The following is an 18,758-nucleotide window of genomic DNA, read 5'->3' as shown; positions in this document are numbered from 1 at the left end:
CTGAGTAGACAATACTGCCTTTGTTAGACCAAGGGTCAGATTCAGTACAAGGCAGCTTCACGAGTTCATGTGTTCATGTGACATGACGACCAACCAAACTCATGACTAAAATCATATATCCTTGTATTGAATCTACACCACTGATTAAAAAGAACACCTGAAAAGTCTGCTGGTCATTGGCAAAAGAACACAAAATGACACCCCCTGAAACACGCAAAAGGGACCCTCAGATTCTGAATAGGCAACTCTGATATCCCTAGTGCAAAAGTGATGTCTGATCCAGAGCCTATACAACCTACGAGAGATCTTGACCAAGAATCAGTGGTGCATACTAGTTAATGAAGCTGAGATATCCCGATGCTTAAAGTAGATTTTATCCTGTTTGTGTTGTATTGGTACAGTTGTATCTTTGCAGCCTGAAACTACCACCTTGAAAACAGGCTTAGGCTCACCTTATTAACTCTCACCAGTTCCACAGCCCAGGATACGTCCTGGATGATAAAATGAAGCTGAGATGCTGCCAGACCAAAACGTTTTTTGATATCCTGGAGGAATCAGAGATCTGTGGAGGTTTCTGTGAAATCTGAGATTTGAGAAGCTGATCAGCATAGAAGATGACCTCAGACTGGGATGGGAATAAATGTACCATCAGAAAGAGGAATCCCACAGTGGAATAAGGGAAATAAGTCTGGAAAACGGTGCAGAAATGGAAGTGAGGAAGCTGATTCCACTGTAGATACTAGAACTGTAAAAAAGTTCTAGTAATGTGTGGTGAGTGTTCCCTCATTCACCACTTATGGGGTTTAAGATTCTGACTTGAAGGGAAGTTTATTGGTTCGCTCCAGGTTCAATGTGAACACCAGGTATTCCTTGGCCAAAAATCATTTTCTTTAAAAGTATTCTAATAATTTGCGGCCTTGACCTGGATAGACCAGGTCAAGAATCTGCCTTTGGTCTGAAGTCCGTCTGCCTGTATAAACCAGGGTAGCCCGCTCACGTCAGATCCTGAATAGTCCCCATTTAAATGCCAGGGTTGCTTTGCAGAGGCAAGCAAGCCCCCTGTGAGTGCCTCTTGCCTTGAAAACCCTATTGGGTCGCCATAAATTGTCTGGAACTTGACAACACTTTCCACCATCAATAATCTGTGAAATCGCTAGATAAAAGATTATTAACGATACACGTTCTGCACTGACACATAAAGCAATGAAGAAGAACTAAGCATACATGTTGTTGTTCAGTTGCACAGTTGAGTCCGACTCTTTGCGACCCCATGGACCAAGTCACGCCAGGCCCTCCTGTCTTCCACCATCCTCCGAAGTCCGCTCTCAAATTCATGTTAGCATATATGACACCTACCTATATTTAAGGTAAGAATGAGTTGCAATGTCTCTTACCAAGACTTTTTCTTGAAAAAAGAAAATAGCCTCACTGAATCCAGCTCTGAAAAATTCATACGAGATACCATGCTGGTTGCTTATATGAGATATACTTGCATACTGAATTGCCTGGTTCTCACCATCTCAAACATGATAAGAACATAAAAGAAGTAGGGTTGCCAGGTTTGGTGTAGTGGTTAAGTGTACCGGCTCTTATCTGGGAGAACTGGGTTTGATTCCCCACTCCTCCACTTGCGCCTGCTGGAATGGCCTTGGGTTAGCCACAGTTCCCACAGAGTTGTCGTTGAAAGGGCAGCTGCTGTGAGAGCCCTCTCAGCCCTACCCACCTCACAGGGTGTCTGTTTTGGGGGGAGAAGATATAGGAGATTGTAAGCTGCTCCGAGTCTCTGATTCAGAGAGAAGGGTGGGGTATAAATCTGCAGTCTTATTCTTCTTCAGGTCCTTGCTGGTGGGAGGTGGGAGGGAGTTTTTCAGGAGTGGGGGTGGGGCAACACCACTGTGTGTGAATGCCCTGGTGTGATGATGTCACTTCTACAGAATGTCATCATGTTGGAGACATCACATTGGATCGTGGCTGTTGGGGGCAGGATTTCCCACAGCTGTCCGGATAGTCGGTGGCAGGCAGGAGTGCACAAAATCAAGGGATCACCCACTTCTACCTAGGGGATGGCAACCGTAAAGAGAAGCCATTTTGGATCAGGCCATTGGTCCATCCAGTCCAACACTCTTTGTCACACAGTAGCCAAAACTCAGGTGTTATCAGGAGACCTAGCAGCAGGGCCAGACCTCCAGAGTCCTCCCACTGTTGCCCCCCAAGCACCAAGAATACAGAACATCCCTGCCTCAGGCATAAAAATGTATGAGAAACCATGTTGGATCAGGCCAATGACCCATCCAGTCCAACACTCTGTGTCACACAGCAGCCAAAACTTAGTGGCTATCAGGAGGTCCACCAGTGCAGCCAGAACTCCAGAAGCCCTCCCACTGTTGCCCCTCCAAGAAGACAGAGTATCATTATCCCAGACATCATGTTCTTTCTATACCATGTGGCTAATAGCCACTGATGGACTTATGCTTCATATGTTTGTCCAACCCACTTTTGAAGCTGTGTGTGTTTGTAGCTGCCATCACTTCCTGCAGCTGTGAATTCTACATGTTAATTACTCTTTGAATAAAAAAAGTACTTCCTTTTATGATGTTCTTCTGCACATACAAATCAGTAAGAGTTTGAAATATTGGGATCAGTAGGAGTTTGAAGTATTGGATCATTTGCACTGCTTTGTCGTGAATGAAAGCTTAGATATAAAGGGGAGGGACAGTGGCTCAGTGGTAGAGCATCTGCTTGGTAAGCAGAAGGTCCCAGGTTCAATCCACAACCTCTCCAACTAAAAAAGGTCCAGGCCAATAGGTGTGAAAAACCTCAGCTTGAGACCCTGGAGAGCCGCTGCCAGTCTGAGTAGACAATATTGACTTTGATGGACCAAAGGTCTGATTCAGTATAAGGCAGCTTCATATGTTCATACTGTATGTTCATATGGCTCTGGTGAAAATGAGGTCAGAATATTCCAGGACCACTAGTTTAGCTATGAGTTAGAGCCTTGGAAATAACACTGCACATTGGAGAATCTGCCTTCGGTCTGAAGTCTGTCTGCCTGTCACATTCTTCAATCTATTCTGTGTGTTGTTCAACCTGCATGGATTGTGGATGTTCACTGAGAAGAAAGGAAGAACTTATCTGTTGAAATTGGTTGTGAACTGTCCCTTTCTCATTGTTTTGGTTTTGTTTTGTATGAAGTATATATTGTGATGTGATAGAAATAATTATTCTAAGTTTTTCAATCATTGTAAGTGTGCATATCTTTAAGAAACAGTCTGTAGACTTTTAACACCAAAGTGCTGCTTTCTCTCCCAGTCATTTGTATCCGTGGGACTCACCCTTGTTGCACAAATCCCCAGGTAGGGGCAGGGGATGTCGGCGTATTCGCTGGTATGCTCTGGGTTTGTGAGGCTGAAGAATAGACAGCACACTGACTTGTGCTAACTGTTTACATTTATTTACAGATATACAAGTTACAGTTGTCCTGGTATACACTAGAACAAAGTGCTTCGCCAGACAACACATTTGAGAGCAGAGATACACTGCATAGACTCTTCCTAGCTATATACATATACCTATATACAAGCACCAATCAGCACACAGTGCTGAGTCATTCTGCATAGGCACAAGTACTCTAGACAGAACCAGTTTGCACCTGCTAAGTGAAGCTGTCAGGAACTGTCACAGATCATGACCTGTCATAGATCATGTGCATTAGACTCCAGCCTGAAGTCTTACTAGCAAGCATATGCTAACACTCCCCCTCAGGCAGTGAGTCCCAGCCTTTGTTTCAGAAATACAAATTTCTCCACATTCAAACACTTTGTGAACATGTCTGCTACATTTACATCAGAAGAACAGTACCGTAACATAATTAAGCCTCTATGTACAGTCTCCCTGACATTCTGATAACGAATGCTAATGTGTACTTCTTATTTTGACACCCTGTGCATTTGCCAACTGTTGAGCAGCAGTATTGTCACAAAATACACACATCGGTGGGTTACATTGCATGTTCAGGTCTGTTAATAGTTGATATAACCATTCCAGCTGAACAACACAATCACTTAATGCAGAATACTCTGCTTCACAAGTGCCAGTTGAGATGTGTGGTTGTTTCAAAATTCCACATTACAAGAGCTTCATGCACATACACAGCATAGCCTGTTGTGGACCTTCCATCTTTTCTATCTCCCCAGCTAGAATCACTGTAAGCTGTTACTTGTTGTGCTGAGGTAGCGTCTAGCACCAATTTGTTTGCAGCAGTACCTTTTAGATACCTCAATACCCTTTTTGCAGCAGTCCAATCTTTCATAAAAGGACATGCACACTTTTGACACAACATGTGAACTGTAATGCAGATATCTGGTCTAGACCGACATGCTATATACAGTAGGGACCCAATTAGTGATTGATACAATGCCTTGTGTTCAAACACTTTGTCATCAGGCTCTTTTCCATAGCTCGTGGTCATTGGTGTAGTAATGCAGTTTGCATTAGTCATGTTGTATTCTTCAAGCAGCTTTGTTATTTTATGCTCCTGACTGAGCTCAAAACATCCATTTGTATTCTTTGTAATGTCTACACCCAAGTAATGCTGAATGCTGTCCAAATGTTTAATTTTAAATAAGCGTTGAGTTGTTTTTATAAACCATTGCAGCTGCATATCCTCATGAAACAGAAAACATAAATCATCTACAAAAACAACCAGATAGCATTTAGTTTTCCCAATGGTTTTGTTAAACGTACACGGGTCAGCAATTCCCTGTGTGAACCCAAGGTCAGTCAAGGCTTTGCTCAGACATTGATTCCATGCTCTGGCACTCTGTTTTAAGCCATACAGGGCTTTGTTAAGTTTCAAGACAAGGTTCTTATTAGTACTTTCAAACCCTGGGATTTGCTCCATGTAGAGCTGTTCATCTATTCGTGCGTTTAAATAAGCTGTTGTGAAATCAAAATGATCCGGAAACAGGATACAAAATATATCTAAAGGATATCACCACTTGTGCTACACAGAGATGTATTTATGTGATTCTGTGTCCATGTAAAAAAATTTATTTGGGGTCAACTACACGTGCCATTCGTACACGTGTGTTAGAACATAAATCTAGATTGAAGCATCGTGTGGTAGATGCTCCTTTGGTAGAGCATTTCATTCAGTATAATCATGAACCAGATTCATTGCGTTTTTGTGTACTTTTGAAATTTCCAACAAGATTGCAGGGTACGATGGATTGCAGCAAATGGTTACACCAACATGAAATGCGTATGATCTTTAAATTAAGGACTCTATCTCCTCATGGTCTCAATAATGATTGGGACTTGGCATGTTTTTTATAATTATAGTCAGATGTATGTGGTTTAATTTCTTTTTGAGACTATATTTTGGATATTGCTGTAGCAGGTTATACTGTGTCTTTAAGGAACATTGTGAATTGTTGCACCTGATGCATATAAGCCATTAAGTTGTATTCCTTTCAGCACCTTTGGGTGTTCAGTTAGAAAACATTTGGGCTATGATTGCCTTTGCTCTAACAATTTGCTAAGATGTATGCTGTTTTTTATTCAGTGTTTTAAATGTTTTATGGCTTATGTGCAACAGGTTAAGTGCATTATTGAATTTTTGTATGCTTTTTATCATATTATTCAGGTGTATTGCAGCTTGAAGAAGCTCTTTGCTAAGATGTCTATTACAGCTTGAATATGCTCTCTACCAAGAGGTTTATTGCAGCTTGAAGAAGTCTCTGCTAAGAGGTCTTTTATAGCTTGAAAAAGCTTTTGCGAAACAAGGGTATTAGTACAACCTTGTCCCTTTCCTCTTTGAAAATTTGGCTGCAACCATTGAGAGACATTCATCATTTGGAATATCACACCAGGATTACATGGAAAAGCTGGACAATTTTACCATATAAAGGAAAAGAACTCTTGGGGTAAATGCTTCCTTTTGTTCAAAGGTCTGAGTATTATGGTTGTTTTGATAAAAGCAATATATGTGGGTTAAATACAATTATTTATATTTGAATGGTTTTTCTTGTTATGTAATTGGATATAAAAGCTGGTTCACGTGGTGCTTTTTGTTTCCTTGTTCTCCTCTTCCAGCAGGCATCCAGTAACGTAAGTCAAGGTTAATTTGTTCGCTTCTGTAGATTCCAGTGAAGTTATCAACATATTGTAATCCACTGACAGGGAACTTAGAATGATAAACACTTTATCCTCCTCTGGAACAGTTTTTCTGCGCTGCTCCAGTTGCTGGAAGCATTCAGCCAAAATGTTTAAGTGAGCCCTCACAGACTCCCTCTGACTCATTACAGTCCGGTACATGCGACGGGTAATTGCTATCAGAGACCCAGCTGTGCTTTGCACATACACAGCCTTCAGACTGTTCCACGCTTGTTTATCCTTCGGCTTACCAGATACGTGCACGAGCTGGTCATCTGCCACACTCAAAACAATGGTCACAAGAGCTTTCTTGTCCTTGACGTCGTCTCCAGCAGCTGAAGGGTCTGGGGGAGCATCGACATACAACCACAGACCTTCACATTTCAGATAATGTTCCATGTGAAGAACCCACACATTATTAATTAGTAGAAGTGAGCTTCTCCACCAGCACAGCAGTTGGTACCTGAGCCATGCTGTCATCTCTGTCTGGCAGCTGGTCCTCAGACACACTCCCGTCCTCCGTGCTGTTATCAGGAGCCTGGCTGAGCACGTCTTCCTCCTCAGCTCCAGAAGTGGCAGCTGCAGACTTCCACTCAGTCACAGGTCACCTCAGCAGTTCAGTCTCCTTCAGAACCACCAGAGCACGGCGCAGCAGAAGCGTGCTGGGCCCATAACCCTGTTGGCATATTCACTGGTATGCTCTGGGTTTGTAAGGCTGAAGAATAGACAGCACACTGACTTGTGCTAACTATTTACATTTACTTACAGATATACAAGTTATAGTTGTCCTGGTATACACTGAAACAAAGTGCTTCGCCAGACAACACATTTAAGAGCAGAGATACACTGCATAGACTCTTCCCAGTTATATACATATAGCTATATACAAGCACCAATCAGCACATAGTGCTGAGTCATTCTGCATAGGCACAAGTACCCTGGACAGAACCAGATTGCACCTGCTAAGTGAAGCTGTCAGGAACTGTCACAGATCATGAGCTGTCATAGATCATGTGTATTAGACTCCAGCCTGAAGTCTTACTAGCAAGCATATGCTGACAGGGGATCCCCCAGTTTGGAGGCCCTCCCCCCACTTCAGGGAATTCAGAAATCGGGGGGGGGGGGAGGGAAATGTCTGCTAGGCACTCCATTATTCCCTATGGAAACCAATTTCCATAGGGTATAATGGATAATTGATACATGGGTATCTGGAGCTCTTGGAGGAACTGTTTTTTGAGGCAGAGGCACCACATTTTCAGCATAGCATCCAGGGCCTCTCTCCAAAACATCCTCCAAGTTTAAAAAAGATTGGACCAGGGGGTCCAATTCTATGACTCCCAAAAGAAGGTGCCCCTATCCTTCATTATTTCCAATGGAGGGAAGGCATTGAAAGGGTGTGCGGACCCTTGAAATGTGATGGCCAGAACTCCCTTTGAAGTTCAATTATGCTTGACACAACCTTGGTCCTGGCTCAACCCCAATATCTCCTGGCTGCACCCCAAAGTTTCCTGGCTCCACCCCCAAAGACCCCAAATATTTCTTGAATTGGACATGGAATCCCTAGTTGATGGCCACATTAAAGCAACTTTCACACACAAGCAAATCAAGAGGAAAAAGATTAGGTATCTCAGGAATTCATCTTCTACATGTGGTATATAAGCAGGTGGTTCAATCGGGCATCTAACAGCAAAATAAATTCCCCTGATGAAGACCTCTCAAGTATCCTGGGAATTGCTTGATAAAACTATAATTGCATAATTATCTCCTTGCTTCTTTAGAGTTGTTTTTTGTGTCTCTGTGTTTGTATGCAATTAATGCCTTTTTATCTTGGTTTCCTTCAAGGAATTTTGTATAGCAAGAATGACATGAATGAAGGAGAAATGACAGAGATATGTGAACGGGCCACCAATGAGTGTGCAACTAGCTCACAGCTGATAAGAACCAAGGAGTTTGTGGCCTGAGTCATGGAAAGTGTTCATTGGCTAAGAGCCTGGTCACAGAGAATGGATTTATTCAGTGATTTATACCTGTTTTCTCTGAACTAGGGATTCAAAGAGGCCTACAACATTGCTCTCCTCATCACAATAACCTGTGAAATAGGTTAGACTCACAAAGAGAGAGGTGACCCAGCGAACTTCCATGGGAGGGAGAGGATTTAGAGATGCCAGGTCCAATTCAAGAAATATCTGGGGAATTTGGGGGTGGAGCCAGGAGACATTAGGGGTGGAGCCAGGATTAAGGGTGTGGCAAGCATAATTGAACTCCAAAGGGAGTTCTGGCCATCACATTGAAAGGGACCACACGCCTTTTAAATGCCTTCCCTTCATTGGAAATAATGAAGGATAGGGGCACCTTCATTTGGAGCTCATAGCATTGGACTCCCTGGTCCATCTTTTTGAAACTTAGAGGGTGTTTTGAAGAGAGGCACCAGATGCTATGGTGCCTTTACCTTAAAAAAAAGCACCCTCAGAGTCCAGATACCTGCAGATCAATTATCCATTATACCCTATGGGAATCGGTCTCCATAGGGAATAATGGAGTATCCAGCAGACATTCCCCCACCTCCGTTTTCTGATGACCCTGGAGCGGGGGGAGGCCCTCCTAACCGGGAGATCTCCTGCCCCCTCTTGGGAATTGACAACCCTAAGAGGATTTGAAGCCGAGTCTTCCACATCCTAGTCTAAGACTCCAACCACAAGTCCACATGGCTGGCTACAGAAAAGTGACTGTGGAGCAAAAGAGGAGATAATGAAGATGTTAGAAGACAGAAGAAGAGCTGGCTGAAGACAGGGGCTAGCAGTTTGGGTTCCCGGCTCTAGGTTGGGAAATGCCTAGAGATTTTTGAGGTGTGAAGCCTGAGAAGGGTGGGATGTGGGGAGGGGAGAGGCCTCAGTGTGCAGGGGACTAATGCCATAGAGCAGGGATGGCCAATCGTAGCTCTCCAGATGTTTTTTGCCTACAACTTCCATCAGCCCCAGCCAGTATGGATCAGGGACACTGTGTAAAGTTTCTGTGCTCCCAAGGCAAATAGTTTTTTTAAAAACGTTTAATCCAATAGTTTGGCCTATGATTATCAAAGATGTCGCTTAATGACCCTCTTCATGGCCACCTTCATCTCACTGTTCCTGAGGCTGTAGATGAAGGGATTCAACATGGGGGTCACCATGGTATACATCACAGCTGCCACCGTGTTCTCGTGGTTTAAATTCTTTGAATTTGGCTTGAAATATATACAGCTTACAGTGCCGTAGAACAAGAACACTACACAGATGTGGGACCCGCATGTGGAGAAAGCCTTGCACTTCCCAACGGCAGATGGAATTTTCATGATGGTATAAAAGATGAGTGCATATGAAATGATAATGAGCACAAATGGCCCCAGGATCACCACCACCCCCTCCGTCATCAGAAGTGTCTCTATGAGGCTCGTATCAGAGCAAGAGACATCCAGAACAGGGTAAATGTCACAGAAGAAATGAGGGATCTCTTCAGGGTCACAGAACTCAACACGGGACATCAACAATGTATAAAGCAATGATTCGATTATGGGGATAACCCAGGACACTGCAGCCAGCTGAAGACAACGCTTGTGGCTCATCATGGTGGAATAGTGCAGTGGGCAACAGATAGCCACATAGCGGTCGTAGGCCATGGAAGCCAGCAGGAAGCTGTCTGAGTCACCAAAAGACATATAGAAAAACATCTGAGCCAGACAACCACTGTAGGAGATAGTCTTCTTCTGAGACAGCAGGTTATCTAATGCCTTGGGGATGGTGGTGGAGGTGAAACCAAGGTCAGCTAGGGCAAGGTGGCTGAGCAGGAAGTACATGGGAGTCTGGAGGAGCTGCGTGTCAGAGCAGATCAACAGGATGATTGTGACGTTTCCCAGGAGGATGAGCAGATAGATGGAAAGGAAGAGAAGGAAGAGGAGTCTTTCGAGCTCTGGTTGCAATGAAAAACCTTGGAGGAGGAACTCAGAAACTTCTGTTGTGTTCCTGTGATTCATTGGACTCATGCTGCTGAAGTGAGGAGATAGCAAGAAAGTTAGAGGCCTGAGATCAAGTATGCCAAATTAAACCCAAGATTCACATTTCTCCCTCCCACCACTATCTGGCTATCAGAAGAAGAAGAAGAAACTAGATTTATATCCCACCCTTCACTACCCAAAGGCATCTCAGAGCGGCTTACAATCTCCTTGCTCTTCCCTTCCCCACAACAGACACCCTGTGAAGTAGGTGGAGCTTAGAGGTCTGACAGAAACTATTATTTCCAGAACACATTTCTCTCTTTCTCTCTCTCTCTCTCTCTCTTTCTCCCCCCCCCCCCGCCCGCCCTGATTTTATTCCTGCTGCACAGGATACATGCATCAGCCTCGAGATTCTGTGTCAGAATTCAGATTCAGAATTGTGAAGCTCTGGATCAAGAATTCAGGAATTATTTTTTAATTTAAAAAAACCTAAATTTCCCACTGAGTGCTGATCAGAAAACCTGCACAATGGGGTCGGTAAGTTTGTAGATGAACATTTTTTAAAATGAGAGAGGGGTTTCCATGGTCCTCAATTGTATGTTGGCTAACATGAAGGCAACCAGCAATCGTGATGGGGTGGGGGCAAAAGAAAGCCAGGCGATCAATTAGGGGAGAGGGAAAGCGTTAGATGGTTGCAGAGGAAACCTGGTAAGGCAGAAAGACAGCAGGGGACAGCAGAGAAAAGCAACAGCAGAGACAGAGAAAAAGCTGGACAGACAGACAGGTGGTGACAGCAGGAGAAAGCAACAGCATCATTTCCTCCTTTCTCTTCCAGGCACTGATCCCACCAGGGAGAGAAAGAGAACCATCAGTGCGAACTGGAAGCCAGAAGAGGTGCTGCCTCTATTTGCTTTCTCCTTCCTTTCATCCATCCCCAACTCCTGTCTCTGGGGAGGGAGGGAGGGAGGGAGGGAGGGAGGGAGGGAGGGAGGGAGGGAGGGAGGAAGGAAGGAAGGAAGGAAGGAAGGAAGGAAGGAAGGAAGGAAGGAAGGAAGGAAGGAAGGAAGGAAGGAAGGAAGGAAGGAAGGAAGGAAGGAAGGAAGGAAGGAGGCAGCTAAGATCATTGAAGGGAGAGGGGTCCTCAGTGATCTTGGCTTAATCTTAGGTGGATCCAGGGCTTTTTTTGAACAGGAACGCACAGAAATGCAATTCCAGCTGGCTTGACATCAGGGGTGTGACCTAAAATGCAAATGAGTTCCTGATGGTTTTTTTCTGTTAAAAAGCCCTGTGTGAATCAATGGTGCCATCTGGGGGTGAGGCTTAATATGCAAATGAGTTCCTGCTGGGCTTTTTCTTACAAAAAAAAGCCCTGGTTGGATCCAACACCTCCTGCCATGATCTTTTAGAGTGGATCCAACCAATCTTCCAAGAAGCCCTCCTCAAACTTGGTGCTTCCTGCAACTGAAGATCCATTGGAGGACGGCTCCTTAGGCTGGAGGAAGGTTTCAAAAGTGAGCCCGAAGGAAAGGTGATACACAAATAAATTTTGCACATCAGATGGGAACGATAGTAGTAGGATCCACCCCATTAATTTCCTCTGAATTCCCAACTCTCATTTTCACAATTGCCATTTTAAAAAATGTTGAAAGAAGTCCTCCAACAGCATGATGGTGGGGAAATGCCCCAGAAATGTCAGCTGATGCAGGAGAGTGCACACAAAAGTCCTCTCGGGATGCTCTGGTGTCTGTGCAAATCCTTTTGCATTCACAGTGGGAAACCAAAGCCAGTATAAACTGTGTGAAGATACTAGTAATAAGGACTTCTACACCTTGATAACATAATTAATTACTCTGTCTAATATTTTGAGAGCACAACCAGGCCAAACTGGGCCAAACTGATTGGCTATGTAAGGTCTACTAATGGAGTACTATAGGAAGTACAGCTGACAAAAACTCTAACTTATAGTTATATGTATATATTGAAGAGCAGGCAAAAGTTAAATTGGAAGAGAATAGGCCAGTTGTTAATATATGAACTATCAGGGAAACTGCTACTCCATCCTATGCTTTGTTATTTTCTTGTTTGTTATGGTTTGTATGCTGGCGTTTATGGTGTAAGGGAATGTAAAGAATAAAAATATAAAGCTTAAAAAATAATATAATGAATTGCTTAATTGTAGTTTTTAACATGATACAATATACATTATGAAATTACAATAATGGCCATGACCATCAGCCCATAAACTGGTAAGAATGCTTTTGCAATACAGCTGGGATACAAGTGGTAACGCTCACAGATCCTGTCCTCACAATCCCAATCTTTAACCAATAGACAAAGAGTCCAAATAGTTCAACAGGACTGTGTATGAGGGATTCAGTAATATTCAGATAGCAACAAGCAACAACATTTATCTGGATTATACCTACTGTATGACAAAGTTTTGGACTGGATGGGCCACTGGCCTGATCCGACAAGGCTTCTCTTATGTTCTTATGATATGTTTCTTAAATCTTCTTCCTGGTCGTGCTTGTTTCCCGTGTTCAAATTGGAAATAAACAAGAAACATATAATCAAATTGTAATAAAAGCCGTGCTTATTCATTGATCAGAAACAATGAATGGATAGATCCTTTCTAATAATGAATATACATACCCAGTGTCTGAAATAATTTTTTAATGCAGCAACAGCAGCTTTTATTATCGTTTGATTACATGTATGTTATAAACACTGACTTCCAAAAAAGGGACTGATAACTTTGAAGAAAATGGGAATACTCCTGAGGAAGTCTTTGATGAAACGAGTCTATATCCGGGTACTCACTGTAACATCATGAGGATGGAGTTCGCTTTGAAACACTATAGGGATATATTTCTCTATAATGTGTCAAAAGATTTATATGATAATTGTAAAACATTTTACTAAATGTGCTAGCCAGCATATCAAAGTGTTTGTTTCCATCTCCTAGAGAGAGACAACCAGCAGAATGACCATTGGTTAATTGAGCTTTGAAAGTGTCTATCTGCCTTAGGTCACATTGGCTTTAACATTCTGTGACACATAGTGGCCAAAAAGCCCAGATGTCATCAGAAGATCCATCAGTGGGGCCAGGGCACTAGAAGCCCTCCCACTATTGTCCTTCCCAAGCACCAAGAATACAGAGCATCACTTGCCCCAGACTGAGAGTTCCAACAATACGCTGTGGCTAATAGCCACTGATGGACCTCTGCTCCATGTGTTGATTCAATTCCCTCTTGAAGCTGGCTATGCTTGTAGCGACCGTCACCTCCTGTGGCAGTGAATTCCATGTGTGAATCACCCTTTGGGTGAAGAAATACTTCCTTTTATCCATTCTAACCCGAATGCTCAGCTATTTCATGGAGTGCCCACAAATTCTTGTATTGTGAGAAAGGGAGAAAAGGACTTCTTTCTCTACCTTCTCTGTCCCATGCGTAATCCTCAACCATGTCACCCCTCAGTCGACTCACACATCCAACGTTCATGTTTTGCAATTCTCAAACATCTAAAATGTATTCTATGTGGCTCTTACATTAAGCAAATTTGGCCATCCCTGATGTAGCTATTCTGATTTTCCTTCGTATGTAACTTCCCTCTCTTGTTTCTAGTAAATATAGTTTTCTTTAGCTCTCCAACAGACATGGTGTTGGCTTCTTGCTTATTTATTGTGCATGTAAAAAAAGATGCTTACTATTTGCAGCAGCAGCAGAGTCTGCGAGTCTGTAGGTGTCGAAGAACGAAGGGACCATCCCATGGAGAGATCAGAAAGGAGGGAAAATATTTGGCTTTTTCTTCTGGGTTAACACAAGCCTCCTTATTCTGCTGAGCAGATCTGACATGCAGTTTGCTATTGCATGAAGAGATGGTGGCCTGGTGGCTGCATCAGCTTTTGTTCACAGCTTGGCACCCTTCAGGGCTGTGATACCCAGAGAATGGCTCAACCAGGTTTCCTCTTGAGCCATCCCTTGAGGAATAGTTCTGAGACAGGACCCCAGAGGCCGAAGCAAATTAGCTTGTTTATGGTGTGATTCTTCTTTAACACACACAGGCGTTTAGAATCGGAAAGCAGCAAGAAATCCCAAAGAAAGAGTCAGAGACTGGATGCACAATATATCCTCCCTACTCCCTAGCTTCCTATCAGAACATTAACACTCAGGATTGTTTTTGTTTGTTTGTTGCCCTCTTTGGTGTTGGGGGGCTGATGGGGGGCAGGGGGCAGCCAGTTGATGGACATCTGGACAGTCAACACTGGGGCCAGGAATGGGGTGATAGTGGCATAGAATAGCTCATGTGGAGCAGCGATGGATGGTGGGGTAGCTACCCTGACTAGCATGTAAGACCTTTCCCCTTAGATGGAACTCTCTCTGAATGGACCTTCCCACTTGAAGGGACTTCCTTCTGAATGTCTTTAGATGGACCTCCCTCTGAATCCCCTTGGAGGGACCTCCTTCTGAATGTCTTTATGTGAAGCTCCCTCTGAATCCCCTTGGAGGGACCTCCTTCTGAATGTCTTCAGAGGGACCTCCCTCTGTATCCCCTGGGAGGGACCTCCTTCTGAATGCCTTTAGATGGGCCTCCCTCTGAATCCCTTGGAGGGACCTCCTTCTGAATGCCTTTAGATGGGCCTCCCTCTGAATCCCTTGGAGGGACCTCCTTCTGAATGCCTTTAAATGGACCTCCCTCTGAATGCCCTTGGAGGGACTTCCTTCAGAATGCATTGGATGGATTTCCTGCTAAATGCTCTTGGATAGGCTTCCTAGCGAATGTCATGGTGTGCCTTGGACCCCAATCAACCCTTCTGAGTGCCCTTGAGTGGACACTGTGGCATTGGACCATGCTAAAGCCCCTCCCCTCCCCAAAACCTGTCCTCTCCTGGATCCACCCCCAAAGTCTCCAAGTATTTTCCAACCAAGACCTGGTAACCCTAGGAAGAACTGAGTCCATCTTGGATTCCCAATGCTTTCTTTTATGGCTGAAAAGCAGCATAGTGGCCATTTCACAGGTAGAAATCTCCCTTCCAAAGCTGTAAGGATAGAAAATATTTCCTGTTATTGATGGCTTTGCCAACCAGTTTATAGAACAAAGTTTGACTGCAGAGGTGCCCTTAAGAGCAACAAAGTTTTATTCAAGGTATGAGCTTTCATGTGCTCACACACAATGAAATAGAATTTACCATACATATAAGACAGAGGTTGAACAGCTAATTAGCATACAATATAATGAAGATATTTTAATAAATGCAAACAGGAATAACAAGCTAAGCTAAATGTGAGAATAAATCATTTTGCCTTGGAACCAAAGAAGGCACCAATGTTTGGATTTAATTGGGGGGCGGGGACAGTGAAGTAAATTAATATGTCAAAATCGGAGATAGATGTGTAAATGTATCATTCTTAATTGTGACTCTGGGAGAGAAAAGATTAAGAGAATTCATAAGAACATAAGAGAAGCCATGTTGGATCAGGCCACTGGCCCATCCAGTCCAACACTCTGCGTCACACAGTGGCCAAAAAACCCCAAGTGCCATCAAAAGGTCCACCAGTGGGGCTAGAAGCCCTTCCACTGTGCCCCCTCAGCACAAGAATACAGAGCATCACTGCCCCAGACAGAGAGTTCCAACAATAAGCTGTGGCTAATAGCCACTGATGGGCCTCTGCTCCATATGCTTACCCATTCCCCTCTTGAAGCTGTCTATGCTTGTAGTTGCCACCACCACAATTCTCTCTGTATTGGGTACGCTTCACAGTTGGTTGCACCCTCTCATCAGCTAGATGCTGAACCACTTGGCTGTTGTTTTATAGGATCTCTCTTCTTTTCTTACATGGTTGTGGATCTGTAGCAAGATAACCTTTATGAAGTTAATCTGTTCACATTAAGTCAAAATGTACCTAAATGAATATGTCCTGTAAAATGAGCTTCTATTTTTGTAAGCAAGATTTCTTTCTCTTGTTACTATTGAATTCACATTATCTTTGTAATTACTGAACAGCATTTTCCACTTAACTGGGACATGTGGAGGATAAGGGATAGTGTGTAAAGTTTCTGTGCTCCCAAAGCAAAATGATTTTTTAAAAAACATTTAATCCAGTAGTTTGGCCCTTGATCATCAAAGATGTCGCTTAATGACCCTCTTCATAGCCACCTTCATCTCACTGTTCCTGAGGCTGTAGATGAAGGGATTCAACATGGGGGTCACCATGGTATATATCACAGCTGCCACCGTGTCCTCACGGTTTAAATTCTTTGAATTTGGCTTGAAATATATCCAGCTTACAGTGCCGTAGAACAAGACCACCACGCAGATGTGGGACCCGCATGTGGAGAAAGCCTTGCGTTTCCCAACGGCAGATGGAATTTTCATGATGGTATAAAAGATTAGTGCATATGAAATGATAATGAGCACAAATGGCCCCAGGATCACCACAACCACCGCTGTCATCAGAAGTGTCTCTAAGAGGCTCGTATCAGAGCAAGAGACATCCAGAACAGGGTAAATGTCACAGAAGAAATTAGGGATCTCTTCAGGGTCACAGAACTCAACACGGGCTATCAAAAGCGTATAAAGCAATGAGTTGATTATGGCGATAACCCAGGGCACTGCAGCCAGCTGAAGACAACGCTTGTGGCTCATCATGGTGGAATAGTGCAGTGGGCAACAGATAGCCACATAGCGGTCGTAGGCCATGGAAGCCAGCAGGAAGCTGCCTGAGTCACCAAAAAATATATAGAAAAACATCTGAGCCAGACAACCGCTGTAGGAGATAGTCTTCTTCTGAGACATCAGGTTATCTAATGCCTTGGGGATGGTGGTGGAGGTGAAACCAAGGTCAGCTAGGGCAAGGTTGCTGAGCAGGAAGTACATGGGAGTCTGGAGGAGCTGCGTGTCAGAGCGGATCAACAAGATGATTGTGACATTTCCCAGGAGGATGAGCAGATAGATGGAAAGGAAGAGAAGGAAGAAGAGTCTTTCGAGCTCTGGTTGCAATGAAAAACCTTGGAGGAGGAACTCAGAAACTTCTGTTGTGTTCCCGTGATTCATTGGACTCATGCTGCTGAAGTGAGGAGATAGCAAGAAAGTTAGAGGCCTGAGATCAAGTATGCCTAATTAAACCCAAGATTCACATTTCTCCCTCCCACCACTATCTGGCTATCAGAAGAAGAAGAAGAAACTAGATTTATATCCCACCCTTCACTACCCAAAGGCATCTCAGAGCGGCTTACAATCTTCTTGCTCTTCCCTTCCCCACAACAGACACCCTGTGAAGTAGGTGGAGCTTAGAGGTCTGACAGAAACTGTTATTTCCAGAACAGCCTATGACAGAGTTATAACTGACCCAATGTCACAGTTGCATGTGAAGAAGTGGAGAACAAACCCGGTTCTTCCACATAAGTCCTCATACTTAACCACTACACCAAACTGAGAAAACTATGGTAGAATCCTTCCTTGACGTGTTCTTTCTCAATCTCACATTTCTCTCCCTCTCTTTCTCTCTCTCTCTCTCCCCTGTCACCCCTGATTTTATTCCTGCCACACAAGATACATGCATCAGCCTCAAGATTCTGTGTCAGAATTCAGATTCAGAATTGTGAAGCTCTGGATCAAGAATTCAGGAATTATTTTTTTATTTAAAAAAACCTAAATTTCCTACTGAGTGCTGATCAGAAAACCTGCACAATGGGGCCGATATGGAAAGAAGTCATTTTTCTACAAGCACAGTGGAACCCCTAAGTTTGTAGACGAACATTTTTTAAAATGAGAGGGGGGTTTCCATGGTCCTCAATTGAATGTTGGCTAACATGAAGGCAACCAGCAATAGTGATGGGGTGGGGGCAAAAGAAAGCCAGGCAATCTATTAGGGGAGAGGGAAAGCGTTAGATGGTTGCAGAGGAAACCAGGTAAGGCAGAAAGACAGCAGGGGACAGCAGAGAAAAGCAACAGCAAAGACAGAGAAAAAGCTGGACAGACAGACAGGTGGTGACAGCAGGAGAAAGCAACAGCATCATTTCCTCCTTTCTCTTCCAGGCACTGATCCCACCAGGGAGAGAAAGAGAACAATCAGTGCCAACTGGAAGCCAGAAGTTTGCTTTCTCCTTCCTTTCTTCCATCCCCAACTAATGTCTCTGGGTGGGAAGGAAGGAAGGAAGGAAGGAAGGAAGGAAGGAAGGAAGGAAGGAAGGAAGGAAGGAAGGAAGGAAGGAAGGAAGGAAGGAAGGAAGGAAGGAAGGAAGGAAGGAAGGAAGGAAGGAAGGAAGGAAGGAGGCAGCTAAGATCATTGAAGGGAGAGGGGTCCTCAGTGATCTTGGCTTAATCTTAGGTGGATCCAGGGCTTTTTTGAACAGGAATGTACAGAAATGCAGTTCCGGCTGGCTTGACATCAGGGGGTGTGACCTAAAATGCAAATGAGTTCCTGCTGGGTTTTTTCTTACAAAAAGAAGAAGAAGAAGAAGAAGAAGAAGAAGAAGAAGAAGAAGAAGAAGAAGAAGAAGATGATGATGATGATGATGATGATGATGATGATGATGATGATGATGATGATGATGATGATGATGATGATATTGGATTTATATCCTGCCCTCCACTCCGAAGAGTCTCAGAGCGGCTCACAATCTCCTTTACCTTCCT

At 43.8% G+C, this 18,758-nt stretch overlaps 2 protein-coding genes across 2 annotated transcripts; both read right to left on the bottom strand.

Moving 5' to 3' along the window:
- Positions 1–9,226: 9,226 nt before the first annotated feature.
- Positions 9,227–10,168, bottom strand: LOC132581468 (olfactory receptor-like protein DTMT). Its single transcript, XM_060252717.1, has one exon. It carries the CDS (start codon positions 10,166–10,168, stop codon positions 9,227–9,229), a length of 942 nt encoding a protein of 313 aa, XP_060108700.1.
- Positions 10,169–16,241: 6,073 nt separating this feature from the next.
- LOC132581974 (olfactory receptor 1-like) lies at positions 16,242–17,183 on the bottom strand. The gene has a single exon (XM_060253485.1). It carries the CDS (start codon positions 17,181–17,183, stop codon positions 16,242–16,244), a length of 942 nt encoding a protein of 313 aa, XP_060109468.1.
- Between the last annotated feature and the right edge of the window lie 1,575 nt (positions 17,184–18,758).

This window comes from Heteronotia binoei, chromosome 13 (genome assembly GCF_032191835.1).
Source record: "Heteronotia binoei isolate CCM8104 ecotype False Entrance Well chromosome 13, APGP_CSIRO_Hbin_v1, whole genome shotgun sequence".
In the NCBI taxonomy this organism is placed as follows: domain Eukaryota; kingdom Metazoa; phylum Chordata; class Lepidosauria; order Squamata; family Gekkonidae; genus Heteronotia; species Heteronotia binoei.
The sequence above is the reverse complement of the archived record's forward strand: the minus strand, read 5'-3'. Positions and strand labels throughout refer to the sequence as shown.